Source organism: Cornus florida, unplaced genomic scaffold, assembly GCF_030987335.1.
Source record: "Cornus florida cultivar Cherokee Brave unplaced genomic scaffold, ASM3098733v1 CherokeeBrave_3.0.0_Hap2_Chr10, whole genome shotgun sequence".
Lineage (NCBI taxonomy): Eukaryota > Viridiplantae > Streptophyta > Magnoliopsida > Cornales > Cornaceae > Cornus > Cornus florida.
The window spans coordinates 78,219,776-78,237,458 of NW_026775580.1; the positions used below are offsets into that span (position 1 = coordinate 78,219,776).

Genomic DNA, 17,683 nt, shown 5'->3' on the forward strand with positions numbered 1-17,683 from the left:
TTTTTAGAAAAGAAAAATGTTATCCAACTAATCATTTTACATTTCAATTTTAATTAAGAATTCTCATTGTACATTTGAATTTAAATTAAGGATTCCTCTTACAAGTTGTACAAAAGTGGTCCTTATTGCAAATAAAAATGCTAATTCCCCAATAAGTCCATAAATTGTTAAAGTTTTCATAAAAGATTCCATTTGAAGAGTTTTTCATTTTATTTTTAACTTATCATTCTTTTCTTTTATTTTACTTACCACTTTTCTTACTGTGCGCATATTCTTTTTCTATTTAGTTGAATTTCGATTTTATGGAATAAACACAACCTCTCCCTATTTATGTTTTGAAGTAGAGTATTAATACGAATTCGACAATTAAATAACTATGTCTTTTCATGCGAGTGAGGTTAACGTTAAACTCATTAACAAAATACAATCAAATTGTTTTGGATTTACATCATTTTCCTTCCCGTAATGATTCTTCTGCCATCTGAGTACCGGGTTAGATTCATGATGAATCTTCTACATATGATTTAAAATTTAAACCCATACCTTATGATAATGGAGTTTTGACTGCTTCTCCGGAAACATATATATATATACCCCGTATTACTTTGATTCTAACTAATTTATAGCCAATGACACTAGTTTTTAAAGACTAATTTAAGATTAGAGGTCATTTTCAAAATAAAAATAAAAATAAAATAATAACCATTTTTTATTTATTTAATATTGGAGGTTTATGCACATGTTAATTAATATTGATATTTTGTTTTTTTACTCATTTTATATTTTCTCCATTAAAATGCATTGATTTTGATGATCATAAATTCTCTTGCACTGTCAAATTGTGACATGTTGGTCTGCTTAAAATTGTTGCTAAGAAGAAATATGATGTTGACTAGATAGAATGGCTTTTTAATGAGATTTCTTATCTTTTAATTGCATAAAAAAAATAAAAATTAAACAATTTTTATTAGATCTTCATATGCTTTAGTTTTACTCCTTGGTATGTTGATGCAGAGTTTAATGCTCATAATAATATAAGAATAATAGAACTTGAGAGTAAACAAATATATAATGGAAAATTTGAGCTTGTTTGGTTTATCACCCACAAAACAGGTTTTTAAAATTCAAAAAATATTAATTTGTCACATAAAAAACAGTTCTCAAATAACTCGAAAAGTAGAAAACTATTATCTAGATAACCATAAAACACAATTCTTTGAAGGGTTAAGTGCAAAAAAAACCCTATACTATTTTTTTATAATAGTATATATTATAAATTGAGATACATATTTTCAAAAAGAAAAAACTATTTATGAACAAAACGCGGGGGTTTAAAAACATGAATAGAGTCATATAATGAATGTCGTGTTTCGATAAGGTGGACCAAGCGGATGAAATTTAGTGAGTCAGGTAGACATGATATCAACCGCATAAACTAATAGTGTATCCCAGTGAGGGAAAGATATGGCGCCTCTTTCGTCTTTGCACTGTCCTCAACTCTCCCACTTCTTCACCGCACTGTCATCCCAAAAAGGTCATCCTTCGTCGTCTCCAAAACCCCTACTCTACATCCATATATATATATATATATTGGCATTTGATACTGTTCACGGAACAGAGTTATTGAATTCATTCGTTAAATTTCTTCAGGTTTAAAAAAATACAAGAAACTACAACTCATTTGCTGCGGGAACAACGAAGTAGATCAAAATTTATGGTAATTCTTCATCAAATTCATGATTTTCTTCTGTTAATTCTGTTTAGCTGCTTATATGTTTGATGATGTTTGATATTTGTTCTGTACATTACTGATTTATTGCTCTGATACTGTAGTTTTGTAATTCGGGATCAATTCAGAATTAAAAGGAGAGAGGCATTGATTCAGACGGCCTTTACTGGATTGTCTTTTCCTGCAATTGTTTCCGTTGCATTGGCAGATGAAGGTGACTCCCTCTCTCTCAAAACGGATGGAATTGTCTACTTTCATTTTTGTAATCGACTTTGTGTTATTTTCCTATAACATTTTTGAGTTTCAGATGTAGCAGATGATTTTCGCGTTTACTTGGACGATGTCAACAAGTTCAAAATAATAATTCCCCGAGGTGAAATCTTTGTTAACCATGTTTTTTTCATTACATCCAATTATTTCCAACAACCAAATGGAAGATTAGTGATTTTAAAATATATAATTAAGAATAGGTAGAAATGTTCTTGTTGAGATGGATGTACAGTAAGACTAGAAGGGATTGAATTAGAACTGATCACATTCGGGAGATGGTTGGAGCAGAACCAATTGGAGATAAAATGAAAGAAAATAGGTTAAGATGGTTTGGACATGTGCAAAGAGGACCTTTATGTACGCCGGTTTGGAAAAGTGACATAATTCAGGGGAATAGGAAGATCAAAGTCAACGTGGGTAGAGTTAGTAAAGAAAGATATGATAGCATGTGGATTGACTGACGTTATAGCCTTAAGTAGAGAAGAATGGAAACATGGGGGATTTATGTAAGCCACTCCAAATGATTGGGATAAGGCTTGGTTGTTTTTTTTGTATAATTTAGAATAGGGAAAATGCCATTCACACTCCACTTCCTCTTTTCTTTTTTAAGGAGTGATAGCATTGTCTTTTTAAAACACTCTCAAACTATGGGATTATTTACCCTGTTCTCCACTTTTGAATGTTGAACAATTTGATTGCCAAGTTTTATGATCTATGATTTGGTAGTTTCGTTAGTCTTTTAGCATGTTTCCATATCTATAGTTTATGGTGTGTGTTCATGAGTTATATATATGCCCACACTGTGCTGGCATGTAGAGTACAATCAATTGTGGTAACAGTTGGTACATTTTCCTGTAGATTGGCAAGTTGGTGCAGGAGAATCTAATGGAATCAAATCGGTAACTGCATTTTTCCCAGGCGAATCTTCTAGTTCAAATGGTATACATGAGGTTTCTGGTCGATCTATCCCTTTAGTTGTTGAATCATGAATTTGAAAATCGCTTAATGGTTGTTTCAGTCAGCATAGTCATCACGGGGCTTGGTGCAGATTTTACTAGATTGGAATCTTTTGGCAAAGTTGATGCTTTTGCCGATACTCTGGTGGTTTCTTCTTCTCCCTTTTTTTTTTTTTTCATTTAAGTTCTACAGTTTTTACTAAAAAAAGAAGAAGAAGAAAAAGGATATTACCCGGTGTAAGTGCTGCCTAGGTGGGGGGTTGGGAGGGGAAGAGTGGAGACAGATCCAACTGTTTGCATTATTTTACACAAAATGGCCATCCTAAGCCCTGGACCTGTGTCTCATGCTTGTCATTGAGCTTTTACCATTGCACCATTCAGCGACTTCCCCCAACACCTTACACAGGCGAGGCATACACCAGAAGCTTGCTCAGCTTATATGTTTATTTCATGCATTATATCTGCCTTCACCAGGTTAGTGGACTGGATAGAAGCTGGCAAAGACCTCCGGGTGTGGCAGCAAAACTGATAGACTGTAAAGCTGCCAATGGTAATTCCTCTACTTTTGGGTCATTTGGATGATATTTTGGGCCAAAAGGGTGATGCAACACATTTCAGTTACTGGTGTCGTGTGGATTGAGGATAGTATTTATGAAATGCATAAAAAAAAACCTGACAAATTCAGATTTTAACACTACATATTTGTGTCCACTCTAAACTAATTCTGGATTCGACTACAGTTGTGTCCAAAATCGGTATCTATAAGCTGTCAAAATTCGAAGAAAGTATAGTTTGATGCAGCCACACTCATGTCCAAGCAAGTCTTGGGCTGGATACGAAGTTGCAGCTGTGCAGTTATTTTTCTAGAACTATTTTGAATTGTATTTACCACAGTTTGGGCACATCCACAATTGCATTTTGCACAAAAATGTCTTGGATGTATCTATCAATGCCTATTAAGTATGGTCATGGACAGAGGATTAGGATGGGACATGTCATGAACACGTTGATATGACTAATCTTAGGACAATAATTTTTTTATTTATTTAAAATGTCACTTTAAATACGATGAATAGTACTTCATGACAACTAAATCCAATATTGTATGACTAAATGAAATTTATAACTCATAAATTATATAACTATATCACCCTTTTCACATAGAGTAAGTCATAGAAAGGACAAAACTCGTGGATGTGCATCTTCGATGCTTGTTGGTAGTTCTGCACATTTGTATGCACATACATTTTTTAACTCCTGTATCCTCTCCTACTCTCACACTCACTCCTTTAGTAAGGTATTTATACATCTTTTCTTTTTAATATGATGATTTTTTTTTTTTTTTAAAGACCTTTTTTTCTTGCAATTGTTCTTTAATTAAAGGAAGTTTTACCTGATGTATAAAGTTCATTTAGTCAAATGTTGGTGAGCATCTGATAAGTGTTGGTATTGTATCCACAATTAAGAAAATTATTTTTAAATACTAAAATCTGCTGTGTCCACAAAGTGGTGTCTAAAATGTATCTGACATACATATTACTCATTTTTAGAAGTGTCCATACTTGTCAGATTAATGCATACTGCCGGTGCAAATCTGTACAGACAATGATCTTTACTCAGACTCGTTAATACAACTGCTTGATGAAGGACTGCTATTTATGCAACTGGGGATGTGTCTAGGGCTTGCTATGCCTGAACACATCTAAAGCCACATCTAGACTGGAGAATTTACTTTCTATTTTTTAACTTGACACTGACCGGACTTGTGATGCGGTAAAATAGAGTCTGTTTGTTTGCGAATCTGACTTTGCTACCATTCAATTGTAGACAAAAAATCTGGTGTCTACTTGTATGTGTATGGTTGTATTCCATTCACTGAAGTTTTGAGTTTGTCGTGGCCATATCTACTGATCATAGAAAACTATAAGGAAGATGTTACAAGCTTTAGAAAATTTAACTTTAAATTTAAGAATTCATATTCATATTTTCTATAATGATTGGCCAGGGTTGTACTACATTGAGTACACATTGCAAAAACCCGGTGAAAGTCGCAGACATTTATTTTCAGTGCTTGGAATGGCAAACAATGGTTGGTACAACAGACTATATACAGTCACTGGACAGGTCAGTTCAGTTATGACAGACTATGTTTATTAGAGTGCTTCGGAGTTGTAGCGTTTGTATTTCCTACATCAGTGCCTTGTTGGTGCCTAACCTAAATTCCATTCATGTCAATTCTATATTTTACTGCAGTTTGTTGAGGAGGATTTAGAGAAATACAGTTCCCAAATTGAGAAGGTGAGCTTAAACAAACATAGTATTGACCAAACTGTTATTATTTATCAATCACAAAGCTTTATATATCAATTTTGATCTTCTTTTTTGACTTTGGTATACATGGAAGATTGACGTTTCAACTGATTTTGGCTTAATATTCATAAATTATTTGTAATTCAGATACATTTACATAAAAAAAATACACAATTTTCGGCCCTATGTTAGTCTGATATTGACAATAGAACAAACATGAATTTTTTTTGTTAAATATATGATACTTGATTGGATTATTAGAAGATTGTATTGACATTTTGACCTTGCTGGACCATGGCTTTTCATTTGAATTTTTTTAATCTAATAGGCCTCTGTATGGTCTAAGCTAATTTACTTGACTGTATGGTCTAAGCTAATTTTTTTTCATATGGGCAATAAATATCTCTTCCCTCCTTACTAGACACATTCATATGACCATGATATGGTCATGAGACCAATGCTGATTTTTGTCAATCAAGGAGATTGGGAGAGATGAACCTCAGTAAAGACCTAATTTCATCATCATCCTTGCCTTGAATATGATTAGAGTCTGCCACATGAATCCTTCTTTTCCATTCTTTTCTATTACACATCATTTCTCCTATTATATATATATATATATATATATATATATATATATATATATATATATTATAATTCATTTCACGTTAATATTGGTCACCCTCTCCGTTTCTTACCCTCTATGGGAACTAATCTTCCTCTTCTTGCTGGCACAACTATATGTTGTCCTTGTATGTGTCCATGCCATCTAAATCTACTCTCTTATTCTCTCACTAATGTGCTCATACCATCTATAAATCGTCCTTGTAAGTGTTCATACCATATAACTCAGTACAAACCTAATGTTTGGCATTATTTGTACAAAGTGTGATTGTTCTCACATTTGAAGTGGAGATCTTACCCTTAGGTGGTTATCAATGTTTGTGGACAAGTGAGCCATTTGTGCATAATTCCCAAAGCAAGTGGTTTCTCCATGGTATTTTGTGCGGCTAAAGGTGGAATTTTTTAAATTAGTCAGATTCATATTCTGAGGTTTTATCCTTTCCTTGGTCTTTTCAGGCTGTTGCCTCTTTCCGGCTAATCTGACGTAATGGCGTATGTTCTTGGAGTTCTGATTCACTAGCTTGGTAAGTGGCATGTGTACTTTGTTCTTCATGAGTAGATTCTTTTATCCGTTCATTTAAGCAGTTGGTGAATTCTACAGGCGAGCTGATTTCACTACAATAGAAACACCGAAACTTGTTCATTCCTCTAGTGAAAACCGAGCTTGTTTTTGTGCATAATTCTAGAGGTGCACTTGTTACACACCGATTGCAGCTACTAGATTCCACAAGTCATGGTGTTTTGATGAATTTTACAAATATTTTTAAGTGAATTAATTCTAACTTGTTTTGCCTGCACTGATAAATTTTCCCAGACTTTGTATTGTGATGAATGCACACATCTTATTGAATCAGGCTTTCTTTCTGGGGAATTACACATATCCACACTGAATTGATGGGTAGATTTTTTCAATTTCAAATGCAAAGATCACGCTGTCTCCTTCATTTGTGTACTTTGTATCTGATAATGTGTCCTAACAACATTGTTTGGACCAAATCAGAATATTATTCGTATATGCAATGACATGTTTAGTACGAGCATCTATTTTATCTTTTTAACACCACTATTTTTTCAAACCAATTGGGACATTTTGAAGTCAGACCTTGTCAAAGGTTTCAATTCATTCCTCCATTATGGCCACTTACTAAAGGCCACATTTTGTGTAGGAATCTTATTAGCCTTGTATTGCCGCGATGATTGAAAGAAAGAAAGGTGATCTCTGGGGCAGCTTCAGTTTGGAGGTGCATACATGAAGGACAGAGAGAGTTGCAATGGGTTTTTTTTTTTGGTGCTCAGGTATGCTTATAGCCAATGTGCTTCCTCTAGATCAACCAGCAACCTACAATAGTTGAATGTCTTATTGTTGATATCATTTCAATACTAATCCAATCTTTTATTGCCTTGATTGTTTGCTTGATTGGAGCACCAAAATTTAGTTCAAAAGTTGTAATATTAAGTTGGTGATAGTTCTTTCACCGAATATTTTTTGGCTTGTACATCGTTCAAGGTTTTGAATCTCGAATTCTTAATAAATCATTTTAACAGATCTTTACTTCAGCTAAGCTAGTACCTTTATGGTTTTTTTTTTTTTTTTTTAATTAAGGTTAGCCCAACTAAACTGAACTTTTTATTTGTCAAACTTCACCCTTTCTCTTCTGTTTTTGATATTATTTGTTACTTTTCTTCTGTCGTTGCAGGTCCTTGCACCCTGCTGGTTAATTCAATAATTGGTTTAATAACTTGTGGCTTGGAATACCAAGCCTTGTAAGCAGCACCTAGGATACACCCTGTTAGCTATAATATGTTGATTTGAGCGATAAGTCCGTGTGAAGAATGTTTTATGTAGCACATTGTATAACGATGAATTAATTATTCTACACCAGAGTAAATGATGGGTCTACCATTATTTAATACAATAATAACATTTTGAATATATTTCTATGATCAGACTGTTGTAGTGGTACAAGGGATCGAGTTTGTCTTATGGTCAAAAGACTTTTGGCGGAGTTTTTGTTTGAATTTCCACAAATTGGCGCCATCTCAATATCAACATTTGACCGAAGCAAAGTTTGATATTGAGTCGCTCTGTAAAGCGGCTGATATGATGAGGCGGGAACGGAAAAACGTCTGAAAGATTCTTCTCATTTTTTATCTTTTGCATGGTCGGGTTTTACAACTAAAGCAAGCACCAGATTTCTTGTAATTGACCAAGTTGCCCACATAAGGATTCATAGCAATGGAATATAGATTTTATATGCTTTTACTTCAGATTCACCTCGGCGTGAAATGGAACACATTGAACGGCAAATTGTTCTTACTAAGAAGCTTCTACTTCTCCATATGCTGATGCATTCAGGATATTAAAACTTATGAAATCATGCGAACAATATTACTAATATCGACGATAAGCAAATGCCGCAGTGACCTGGGCAAATGGTGCCAACTTCTTGTTATATACATGCTTTGTTTCGGGCGTATGGTTGTGGCTATGGTTAATGAGTGAATTTAATATTTAACTACACAGGAATAGTTGACAACATGGTAACTTTCTCAACTTGCCCATCTCCTCCTGGCCTTCTAATCGAACACATCAAATAATATTTAAAGAGAAAGGGTAAAAAAAAAAAAAAAAACGAGAAACTTATAAATTTGGGGACTTTCCCATGCTTTGAAGTCCGGATATAATAGAAATTACACAATGAGTTTCCGATGAGACACCAACAATTGTTATGCACAAAACAAGGAACATATAAAAAATGCAATGCAAGACCCACCAACAAAGACACCAGAGAATATCTACACACGCTGCGGGGACTAGACAGTAAGAGAATCATATTTTGATTCTAACATGATTTTTCGCTGAGGTTTTATTCCTACATGATAGCCAGAAACCGATTCCAGCATCAATTAATCCACGACTCTCTACCAGTCATTAGGAGCACTGGTGGTATGTGAGAGTTCACAAACACAAATGGTGAATGCAGTGTGGTTCTTAAATCATATTTTGATTCTAACATGGTTTTTCACAGTGGTTTTATTCCAACATGATAGCCAGAAACCGATTCCAGCATCAATTAATCCACAACCCTCTTACCAGTCGTTTAGAGCACTGGTGGTATATGAGAGTTCAGGGACACAATGGTGAATGCAGTGCAGTTTGCAATCATATTTTGATTCCAACATGGTTTTTTCACAGTGGTTTTATTCCAACATGATAGCCAGAAACCGATTCCAGCATCAATTAATCCACGACCCTCTACCAGTCGTTTAGAGCACTGGTGGTATAAGAGAGTTCAGAAACACAATGGTGAATGCAGTGCAGTTCGCATCTTCCATGTTCCTTTCTCCACCATCTGGAGCAACAACTCAAGACATGATTTCTCTGGTGAGCATGACTTTGTATGACCTGCATAACATACACATTGTGTTATTTAAATGCTTGAAATTGAAGAAAAAGCAAACTGTTAGATATCAATAAAGTTGAGTGGTAACATAAGGGCACTATGTTGTAATCCCAACTCTGAAATGGGCTGTAGGAAACCAATCCAAGACCAACTATAGACAGACCACAACTGCATATTGAAGCTAAGCATCACCCCCACATCGCACAGAAGCTGACAAATATATGCTCACTTTAATTACGTTCCTTGGTTATAAATCTTACCCAATTAATTTTAGGCCATTAAGATGTTACAGGAAGAAGGATGGGGCTCCTGCACATGACTATTAGTTGCTAATTCAAGACAGTACAAAAAAATACTCTCATGATCTAATAGATTATATGGTCCTAGATAGATCATAATGGTGAGGAGATTCAATTAAATCTAACATGTTTGCTGCTGGCTCTGCTGAGAGCAACCCTTCTCATGCCTTTGGATTTGCTTTGTTGAGATTAAAGCCAACACAATGCAGATGGAGGTCTGAGCCAATATGATCTCTATTCTGTTAGGAAGGCAAACTTCACCTGTTTCAACCTATTGATGCAGTTATTTATAAATTATAATCAAGGGTATCCATTGACTATGAAAATTTATATTGAACTCATAAACTAGATGGTCTACAGACTACCTAAAATGTTCTTTTAGCTACGTGCCTACATTACCTCCCCCTCCTTTTCTTTCATTCATTCTAAAGTATTTAAAGCATGAATGAAGTCACTAATCCACCACCACCATCATATTATAGGAGTTCAACGTCATGGTTTAAGATTTTCAAGCATTCTCATGAAAACATATGAAATATTAATTTTTTTATGAAATTGAGAGAAAATGTCGGGGTTTTTATAAGTTCATTGATTAATTAACTGTAACATAGATACTTGTGTGCTATTAACAAGGGCATCTCTGATTGGCGATTTCCTATTAATACTTCAAAACAGTGGATGTTTTTATGATGCACTGGTTGCAGAAATAAGCATATTCAAGCCAACAAATTTTTCATAGGTGTCGTCTTTCCTCGCTATTAATTCGTTCTTCTTTTTTTTTTTTTTTTTTTTTTTGGTAATTTTAAATCATACTTAGCCACGATTAAGCATGGACATTGAAGAACTAGATGTACTGCATCAACAAACCTGGACTCCATACCCACAGAGCAGCATGTCTAGATTCTAGATATTGTCTCTGACCTTATAAAACAATCTAAGTGTGTATTAAGACAATTTTTAATATCATGTTATATTTAGCTTTGTGGTATTCAACTCAATTTATTCTCTTTGTGCTTGACTTTCCATTAACATTGGACTTTCCCGTGTACACATACACATAATGATGACATGTAATTATGATATTCATGGTCATATTTCCTATGCCCTTGCATTCTACAATTTCTTGACATATGTTAGTCTCAGTGTTACTTAAATTCAATGTGCAATGGGCAAAAAGTGGATTGTGTACCTCTAGAATGCAAAATGAATAATGGGCAAGGCTAGATTGGGAGCCTGCCACTCAAGTAGCAGTACCGCTGCTCGTAGTCCTGCTGCAATCTAAGGATACCTGCAATCAACATTAAACCAAAAACATCTCCCAAAGATCATACCGGTGGCAAGCTTAGGCAAAATAAAATAAAGAACTTAATGCCCAGACATGCAACTAACACCACTCACCTTGATCAATCCCTCACGCAGCTGACTGGTCAGAATTGCTACCTTGCACGGATTGAGGAGAATGAGCAGGAACAATAAAATGGGATTGTGCAGGAACAGATGTTGCCACACCTGATAAAGCCAAGCCACTTGCTTTGTTATAGATCAATCTATTTTGATATTTACCTAAATATAACATCTAAAGGGTCTTTTAATTTTTTCCGAGTTATTCATAATCCTTTTGTTATAGTTATTGGTCTGTAGGTGTATTAAGAAGTTTTTTAGATCTCAAAAAATTGCCTCATCATGGGTTAAAAAACATGTTCTCCTGAAGCCAATATAATTAATATAAATATGTACACGCACATGTATGCAAGTGGTTCGAGCTTTATGCTCCGACTTTCATAAGGAACAAGCGATGGTATTAAAGAAAGAAAACTTTGCCTGTAGCACATGGTGCTTGAATTGTGGGAATATGTGAAGCTGTTATTGTATTGACACTGGGTCCACCGAATTGGACAATCTGATGACCTGGCATTGCATAGCCCTGCACTGTTGTATAACCATGACCAACAGGAATAGTTTGACCCAATTGGCTATAGGGATACGTAGCTGTGCTAATTGTTCCAGGTGTTCCATATATATGATAGTACTGCTGACCCATGTAGGGGTTGTAAACACCCTATCATAAAGATGAGAACATGCATACATTGGGAGCAAGTCAGAATTGTAAACAAAAACACAGTATTCATACACTCTATCTATACTAATAAAAAAGTGAACTTCATTTGCAGTTGCCATTTTAGAGCGCTAATGACCTGCGGGTAGACGTATTCAGGACCATATGTTGCATACCTGCATGAACAAAAACGATTGGATATTTTGAGAAGTTTAGCACCAGGATGTAGAATGAGCATGTCCCCCAGATGCATAATATTGAAAGAGAAACAACATATGCAAATCACAAGTTCAAATGTTAAGAATCCCAGATTTCCATACTAAGCCAATAACTAGTCTGCTCATTACTCCGACAATGAGCCATACCCTGTTTAGCATGTATACAGGAGAGGATGATGTGCTTAACAGCTCAATTGATGGGTTTCTTTATTTTTCTTTATTTATTTATTTTTTATAATTTTTTTTCTTTCGTTCTTTTCAAGTACCGTACTCCTATGAGTATTATCAGACTTGTCAGTTTAACACGTGCATAGATGGTCAACTCAGAAAGGTGATGAGCTTAAAACCCAGTTGATAGGCCGTTCCTACTCTTTTCTATCTGAGTGGTACGATACTATTCAGACAGGAGGCATACCATGCCTATCATGTGCATGAAAAAATTTATCTCCTCAATCAGACCACTGGTTGTTAATTTTTGCCTATTTAAAGCAGATGATTAAGGTGGGCACATATTTCATGCAACTACCACTTTATGTGTTCCTACAGTACCAAATTCACGTGTCACATAACTGTACTTTGGAGTAAAAGAACGTTGAACTTTACGGGGAATGACTACCACTCCCATGTCATGTTGCATGTTGTGATTGGTACTCATAAGAATCGCCATAAATGGCAGTGTTCTATAAGTTTTGGACTTCTGATTTTAGTCAAAGTAGTTGCTAAGTGAAAAAAGAACTGAAGAATAGGTTTGCTGTACCTGCATCTAAGATGGCACAGGGAGTAATGCTAGAATGCATATAAAGTGAAATTATTAAGGTAATGTATTTTGGGTGGTTTTATTGGATATTAGTTATAACTCTTGAAAATGTTTATGATTGTTTACAAGTTCTGAAAGACATTAGAACTTTTCTTTATTTTAGAGGCAACCGAAAGAATGGACTTGATATTATTAAGTTGAATATTATGAAGATCAAAAGTTGGTGCAAGAAAGGAACTGTGGGTTAAAAAGAAATAATTGGAATAGGTTAAACAAAAAATTCTAAAGATGCATAAGTGGGATCTGTTATTTAAATAATTCCCACAATTCCCCAACTCACATAATAAAACTTAGAAGTGTTTTGTGATCCTATCATACGTGGAAGGAAATGGATGAGGCAATAACAAATGGATTCCTATTTTTCCCTTTCCACACGCATTGTAAAACTTTCTGTTCTTTATTTTATCATGACTACCCTTTCCAAACAAGATGAAAGGTATACCACTATCCTTTCATTTCTTTTACTTTACTAGTTATCAAAACAAGAAGAGGGGTTGACATTCACTTTATTTTTCCATCTCATCTAACTAATATTGTCACTCCTTTTCCTTCCACTCCTGTTTATCCAAATGAACTATAAACCTTCTTACTGTGAGACCAAAAGTACGCTGATATTAGTAAAAGTCTGAATTAGTATAGAAAAGAATCGAAGATTTGATGTGAAATATGGCAAGCACCTTACCATTAGGCAACATGATTATGTCGCATAAGCAAAATTACACCACTATATCCACACATTGTTACAATATAATTTTAAATTCCACAAGCACCTACTATTTATATCTATTTTCAACATATCTTACTATTCATGATTCAATACAATTTGTGTTTCACAATATCAAACCCAATTTGACTATTATAGAGATATACAAATGTATGTGTGTATTAGCATGTATATACAAATGTATGTGTGTATTAGCTTACACTCACAGTTGCATGTCTGCTAATATGCTTGTATAAAAAATCCTCGCAAAGCCAACAAGAACTAATAAAACAGAATAATTATAGCTGATGGGATATGAAAAGACAACACTAATAGGTGCCCAATAATTCCACCTTTTCCTTTTTATTGATAGGTATATAGTCAAAGTTCACATACAATTTCACTATCATTTCAATCAACCGGAAGGGACAAAAAAACAATTTTTTTATAGGAAAAACGACAAAGAATGTAAATAATGGCATGTCAGTAAAGCATTGATTTAAATGTTTCAGCTACATGCAAAGCACCAAGAAGGAAAGCTCCAATTTTAGGATGCATCAGTAGCTTAAATTTCTGAAAAACTAAACAAGGGAAGAAAGGGAGGGGGGAGGGGGGAATATCACAACATACAGCACTTCACACGTCAGGATTCTGGACAGAGAAGATCCAGCGGAACTAATCTAGCCCTGTGAAGATTTTTAATGTAGGTCATAAACTATTTGCTCTGGAACTACTCACCCATATGGAGGATAAACAAATCCTTGTTGGATGTTATATGGAACTGGTTGCTGATAGCCAGAACTCCCAATGTAGGCCCCCCGACCGGCTGGTACACTTCCAATGAAAGGGGCTGGTGATCTAAGACGCCCTACAAGCAACAGAAACAAAGATCAGAATGTAAATGTATATTAATTAATTGGAAAACTGACAAATAATGTCTTCATTGAGGGAAGATTCTGTTTTCTATTATTTCTTTGAAACTCAACCTAACAAAGCCCTCTTTCAACCATTTAAAGTTGGTAAATAGTCAAAAGTTAAACAGCCGTGTTTCACGAGCCCCTTGTTAAGTCCTTTATATACGCTCTGCAAATGACTCGGTTAGGCATTGGGTTTCGGACGACCCCAAATAAATAAAAAAATTAATTGAACTTTCCCAGTCCAATTATAATTTATAAGATCCTCTTCCCATAATTTCAGCCTAACCAAAACCATTACCAGATCTTGAGCAAAAAATAGCTCATATAAATATATAAAATATAGTTATTTTAATAAGAATGAGTATAAATATGAGTCCATTTACTTTATACAAATAGCAAGGGGAAGCAGCTGATTGCAGTCCCAAAACCAAGCATGTAGACATAATAGATAATCTGCTCACATACAAAGAAGGAAAGGAAAGAGAGAATAAAAGTAAATGAAGTAGACTGAAATGTACTTTGAGATTTTATAATTTAACAACAACATGGATGGACCCTCATCTAGGTGCTTGAGCACAAAAAATGCAAAAGAACGCTACCAGAGACTTTGATCATTAAAATTTATATATATATATATATATATATATATGCAGAAAATGGAGCACCAGATAACATACCAAAAGGCAGAGAAGGCCGAGGTCGTCCAAGTGAAGCCAAATTACAATTTGCCTGTCTACCATCAATAATTGGAGTTGGATCAGTGCAGGCTTTTCTCGCAGACTCAGGGTCCCGGAAAGTCACCTAAAACCTCCACACAAACACCAAAAAAAACCAAGTCATTCAATTATTCATCCCAATGATAAGTGAAAAAATTAAGACGAAACATGAACTGATAAAAGATCAAACATTTATTTTTGCTCAAGCAATGAGCAGTAACCTTAATAATTTACCAGTCATTTGCCAGAACTGATCAAATGCACCATACTTGTCTAAGTTTTAAATTTTAAGTTAATGGAGTTGCTATCTGCACTCAATTTCGGGCCCTCACTCCCCCATAGAAAGAAACCACTAAAGCACCCTTCCTCTTCAAAACCCTCTCTCTGAATGATACTGAACCACAGTAAAGCATCTGACAACAAACAGAGAGAAAAAGGAACAAGATCGTTTTAAAACATCCATCTAAATCTCACATTGTAATTTGTAGTTACTACAAGTAACCAAGATATCTTCCATGCACAGCAAGCTCCTTCAGATAAGAAGAGGGGGAAAAAAAATGATTCAAGCTCAAACCAAATTTGAGAGAGAGAAGGCATTTGTCCGATTCATCATGCCTCTAGTGCTATTCATCTTTAATGCTCTAATCAATCATATTCAATTCCTCTTCTTGGACAATTCCGTGCTCCATACAGAAGTTCCCATCATCACCTTCCCTTTCGTCAGAAAAAGGATACCCACCTCTAAGAACCATGAACCTTATCTTAAAGCTTGCTTTTGATTTTTTCACACGCACATATCAAGAGAGAGAACACATAAACCAAAACCGTGAACCCCAAAAAAGTCAAAAAAAAAAAAAAAAAGAAATCCAATCTGTAGAGTGAGCAAGCAGAAAAAGGCAGGAACCAAATGTGGGGTCTGTTATCCAATTTCAAAACTTTCAACAAACTGCAATTGATTACCGATTCAAATCTATTAATGTACTTCGAATTACCTTCTCCATATACCATCTAATTATCGTTTCTTCATCTCATACTATACTACTCTCCACAACAGGGAGAAACTGCAAAGATGAGGATCAGAACAAGGTCCTAATGGCTATCAGAGAGACAGAGATTGGAGTGCCAAAAAGGCCTCCCTAAAATAGTAGGGACTTAGTCGAATCAAACAACATATCACTCATTCAGTTCCTTTATATCAGTAAAATGAAAAATAAAAATAAATTTTTTTTTTAAAAAAACAATTATATATTTTCACCACTGTGGCTTAAGATCATAGGAATTAAGAACAATTGGAAGAATGAAAAGCAACACTACTCACAAAACCATAGCCTTTGGATCGGCCCGTGTTCTTATCGGTGATCACCACAGCCTCTAAGATCTCACCGAACTGCTCGAAATAGCGGCGCAAGGTCTCACTCCGAGTCCCCCAAGCGAGCCCTCCAACAAAGACCTTGGTGTAAGTCGTATCTCCAAAAGAGGAATTCAGGAATTGATACCCAGAACTGGAACTCGAACCCGAACTCGGACCAGGAATCGATGGCTGATAAGCCATGAATAACAACACGAACCTTTGGCAACACGGAGAATGAACTTAAGAAAAAAACGGAAGATTATTCACAAGATAAAAACGAACTAAAAAATCGGAATTGATTCAAGTTATACAGCAGAAGAAAAACCCTAGATAAACCTTTAAAAGTTGCCAAATTTCGATGAAAGCGAGTGACAATCAATGAATTACAGCTAGATGAAGTTGGAAGAACAGAGATGGCAGTTTCTGAATGGAAAGCGAGAAACAGACAGGAGAGCGATGGAGACAAGAGAGGCGAGGATGAACTGAAAAAAGAACAAAGTGAGAAAAAGGAACCCTAGAATGGAAGTGGGAAAGGGAGGAGGTCAAAAGGGAGGTCGGTGGAGCAACTGACTGTACAACAGAGGATGGTACTGGTGTGGGGGATAGATTATGTGGAAAAAAGGTGAAGTTCAGAGAGAATCTTTGCTACAACGAAGGAAAAGGGAGGGGATTTATTTTATTTCGTTGGAGATAAATTATTAGGGCAAGGGAATGGAGGGGAAAGGAAGGGAAGGGCGTCATGATCTTCCACAGAACAAAAACAGCACGCAAGAAGGGAAAAGAGGTATGGAAACGGGTTCCGTCGACGGGGCAGATGTGGGCCCCCGTTCATCCACTCCTACTTTTGTTCTTTTTATGTTTTATTTAACGGAATTTACAATATTTATATCTGCAAACTGTTTGTTTCTATTGAGTTTTGGTTTGTTTGGATGAAATATTTTTTCTTTTCTTTTTTAGTAAAATCTTTTATATAATGTTTTTCTATTCTTTGTTGGTGTTTGGTTTATATTTTGAAAATAATTTTTTTATTTATTTAGAAAGATATCAAAAGCAAAAATATATAACAACAAAGAAAAAAGCAAAATAATAATAATAATAATAATAAAATAGAACAATAGGGATCATTTGGTAAAAGTTTTTGTTTGGAACAATTGTATGAAGTAAAATACGAACGCATGTTTAGTAATATTTGTTATGATTAAAATATTACTAAAATGATTCTGAAAAAGAGATCAAAATCATATTCACGAGATTGGTGTTTCTAGCTTATTCCACACTGTAGCAAAAACATTGTGATGATGAATAATACTAAA

At 35.0% G+C, this 17,683-nt stretch overlaps 2 protein-coding genes across 4 annotated transcripts; one reads left to right on the plus strand and one right to left on the minus strand.

The window, feature by feature from the left end:
* The first annotated feature begins 1,405 nt into the window (after window positions 1–1,405).
* Window positions 1,406–7,836, plus strand: LOC132278492 (psbP domain-containing protein 3, chloroplastic). 3 transcript variants are annotated; one of them, XR_009471049.1, is made up of 12 exons: window positions 1,406–1,534; window positions 1,651–1,717; window positions 1,834–1,943; window positions 2,037–2,102; window positions 2,858–2,938; window positions 3,018–3,100; window positions 3,430–3,505; window positions 4,961–5,079; window positions 5,209–5,253; window positions 6,346–6,413; window positions 7,056–7,185; window positions 7,587–7,836. XR_009471049.1 is itself a non-coding variant. In XM_059780284.1 (11 exons), exons 1-10 carry the CDS (start codon window positions 1,465–1,467, stop codon window positions 6,370–6,372), a joined length of 744 nt encoding a protein of 247 aa, XP_059636267.1. In that variant the 5' UTR covers window positions 1,406–1,464; the 3' UTR covers window positions 6,373–6,413; window positions 7,056–7,446. The 3 variants fall into 3 exon arrangements, 2 of the variants coding, with proteins under 2 accessions (XP_059636267.1, XP_059636268.1); XM_059780284.1 differs by lacking the exon at window positions 7,587–7,836 and having other exon boundaries at window positions 7,056–7,446; XM_059780285.1 differs by lacking the exon at window positions 7,587–7,836 and having other exon boundaries at window positions 2,046–2,102; window positions 7,056–7,446.
* LOC132278491 (uncharacterized) lies at window positions 7,584–17,136 on the minus strand. Its single transcript, XM_059780283.1, has 8 exons — window positions 16,338–17,136; window positions 14,981–15,104; window positions 14,125–14,254; window positions 11,788–11,824; window positions 11,414–11,651; window positions 10,991–11,101; window positions 10,782–10,880; window positions 7,584–9,295 (listed from the first exon to the last, which is right to left on the minus strand). The coding sequence occupies exons 1-6, from the start codon at window positions 16,569–16,571 to the stop codon at window positions 11,004–11,006; spliced, it is 861 nt and encodes a 286-aa protein (XP_059636266.1). The 5' UTR covers window positions 16,572–17,136; the 3' UTR covers window positions 7,584–9,295; window positions 10,782–10,880; window positions 10,991–11,003.
* Between the last annotated feature and the right edge of the window lie 547 nt (window positions 17,137–17,683).

Coding starts and splice junctions, on each gene's coding strand:
- LOC132278492 (XM_059780284.1), top strand. CDS start 1,465: ATGGCGCCTCTTTCGTCTTTGCACTGTCCTCAACTCTCCCACTTCTTC. Junction 3,101..3,429: donor ATGCTTTTGCCGATACTCTG/GTGGTTTCTTCT, acceptor TGCCTTCACCAG/GTTAGTGGACTGGATAGAAG. Junction 3,506..4,960: donor AGACTGTAAAGCTGCCAATG/GTAATTCCTCTA, acceptor ATGATTGGCCAG/GGTTGTACTACATTGAGTAC.
- LOC132278491 (XM_059780283.1), bottom strand. CDS start 16,571: ATGGCTTATCAGCCATCGATTCCTGGTCCGAGTTCGGGTTCGAGTTCC. Junction 15,105..16,337: donor GATCCAAAGGCTATGGTTTT/GTGAGTAGTGTT, acceptor TGGAGGTTTTAG/GTGACTTTCCGGGACCCTGA. Junction 11,102..11,413: donor TCAAGCACCATGTGCTACAG/GCAAAGTTTTCT, acceptor TGGCTTTATCAG/GTGTGGCAACATCTGTTCCT.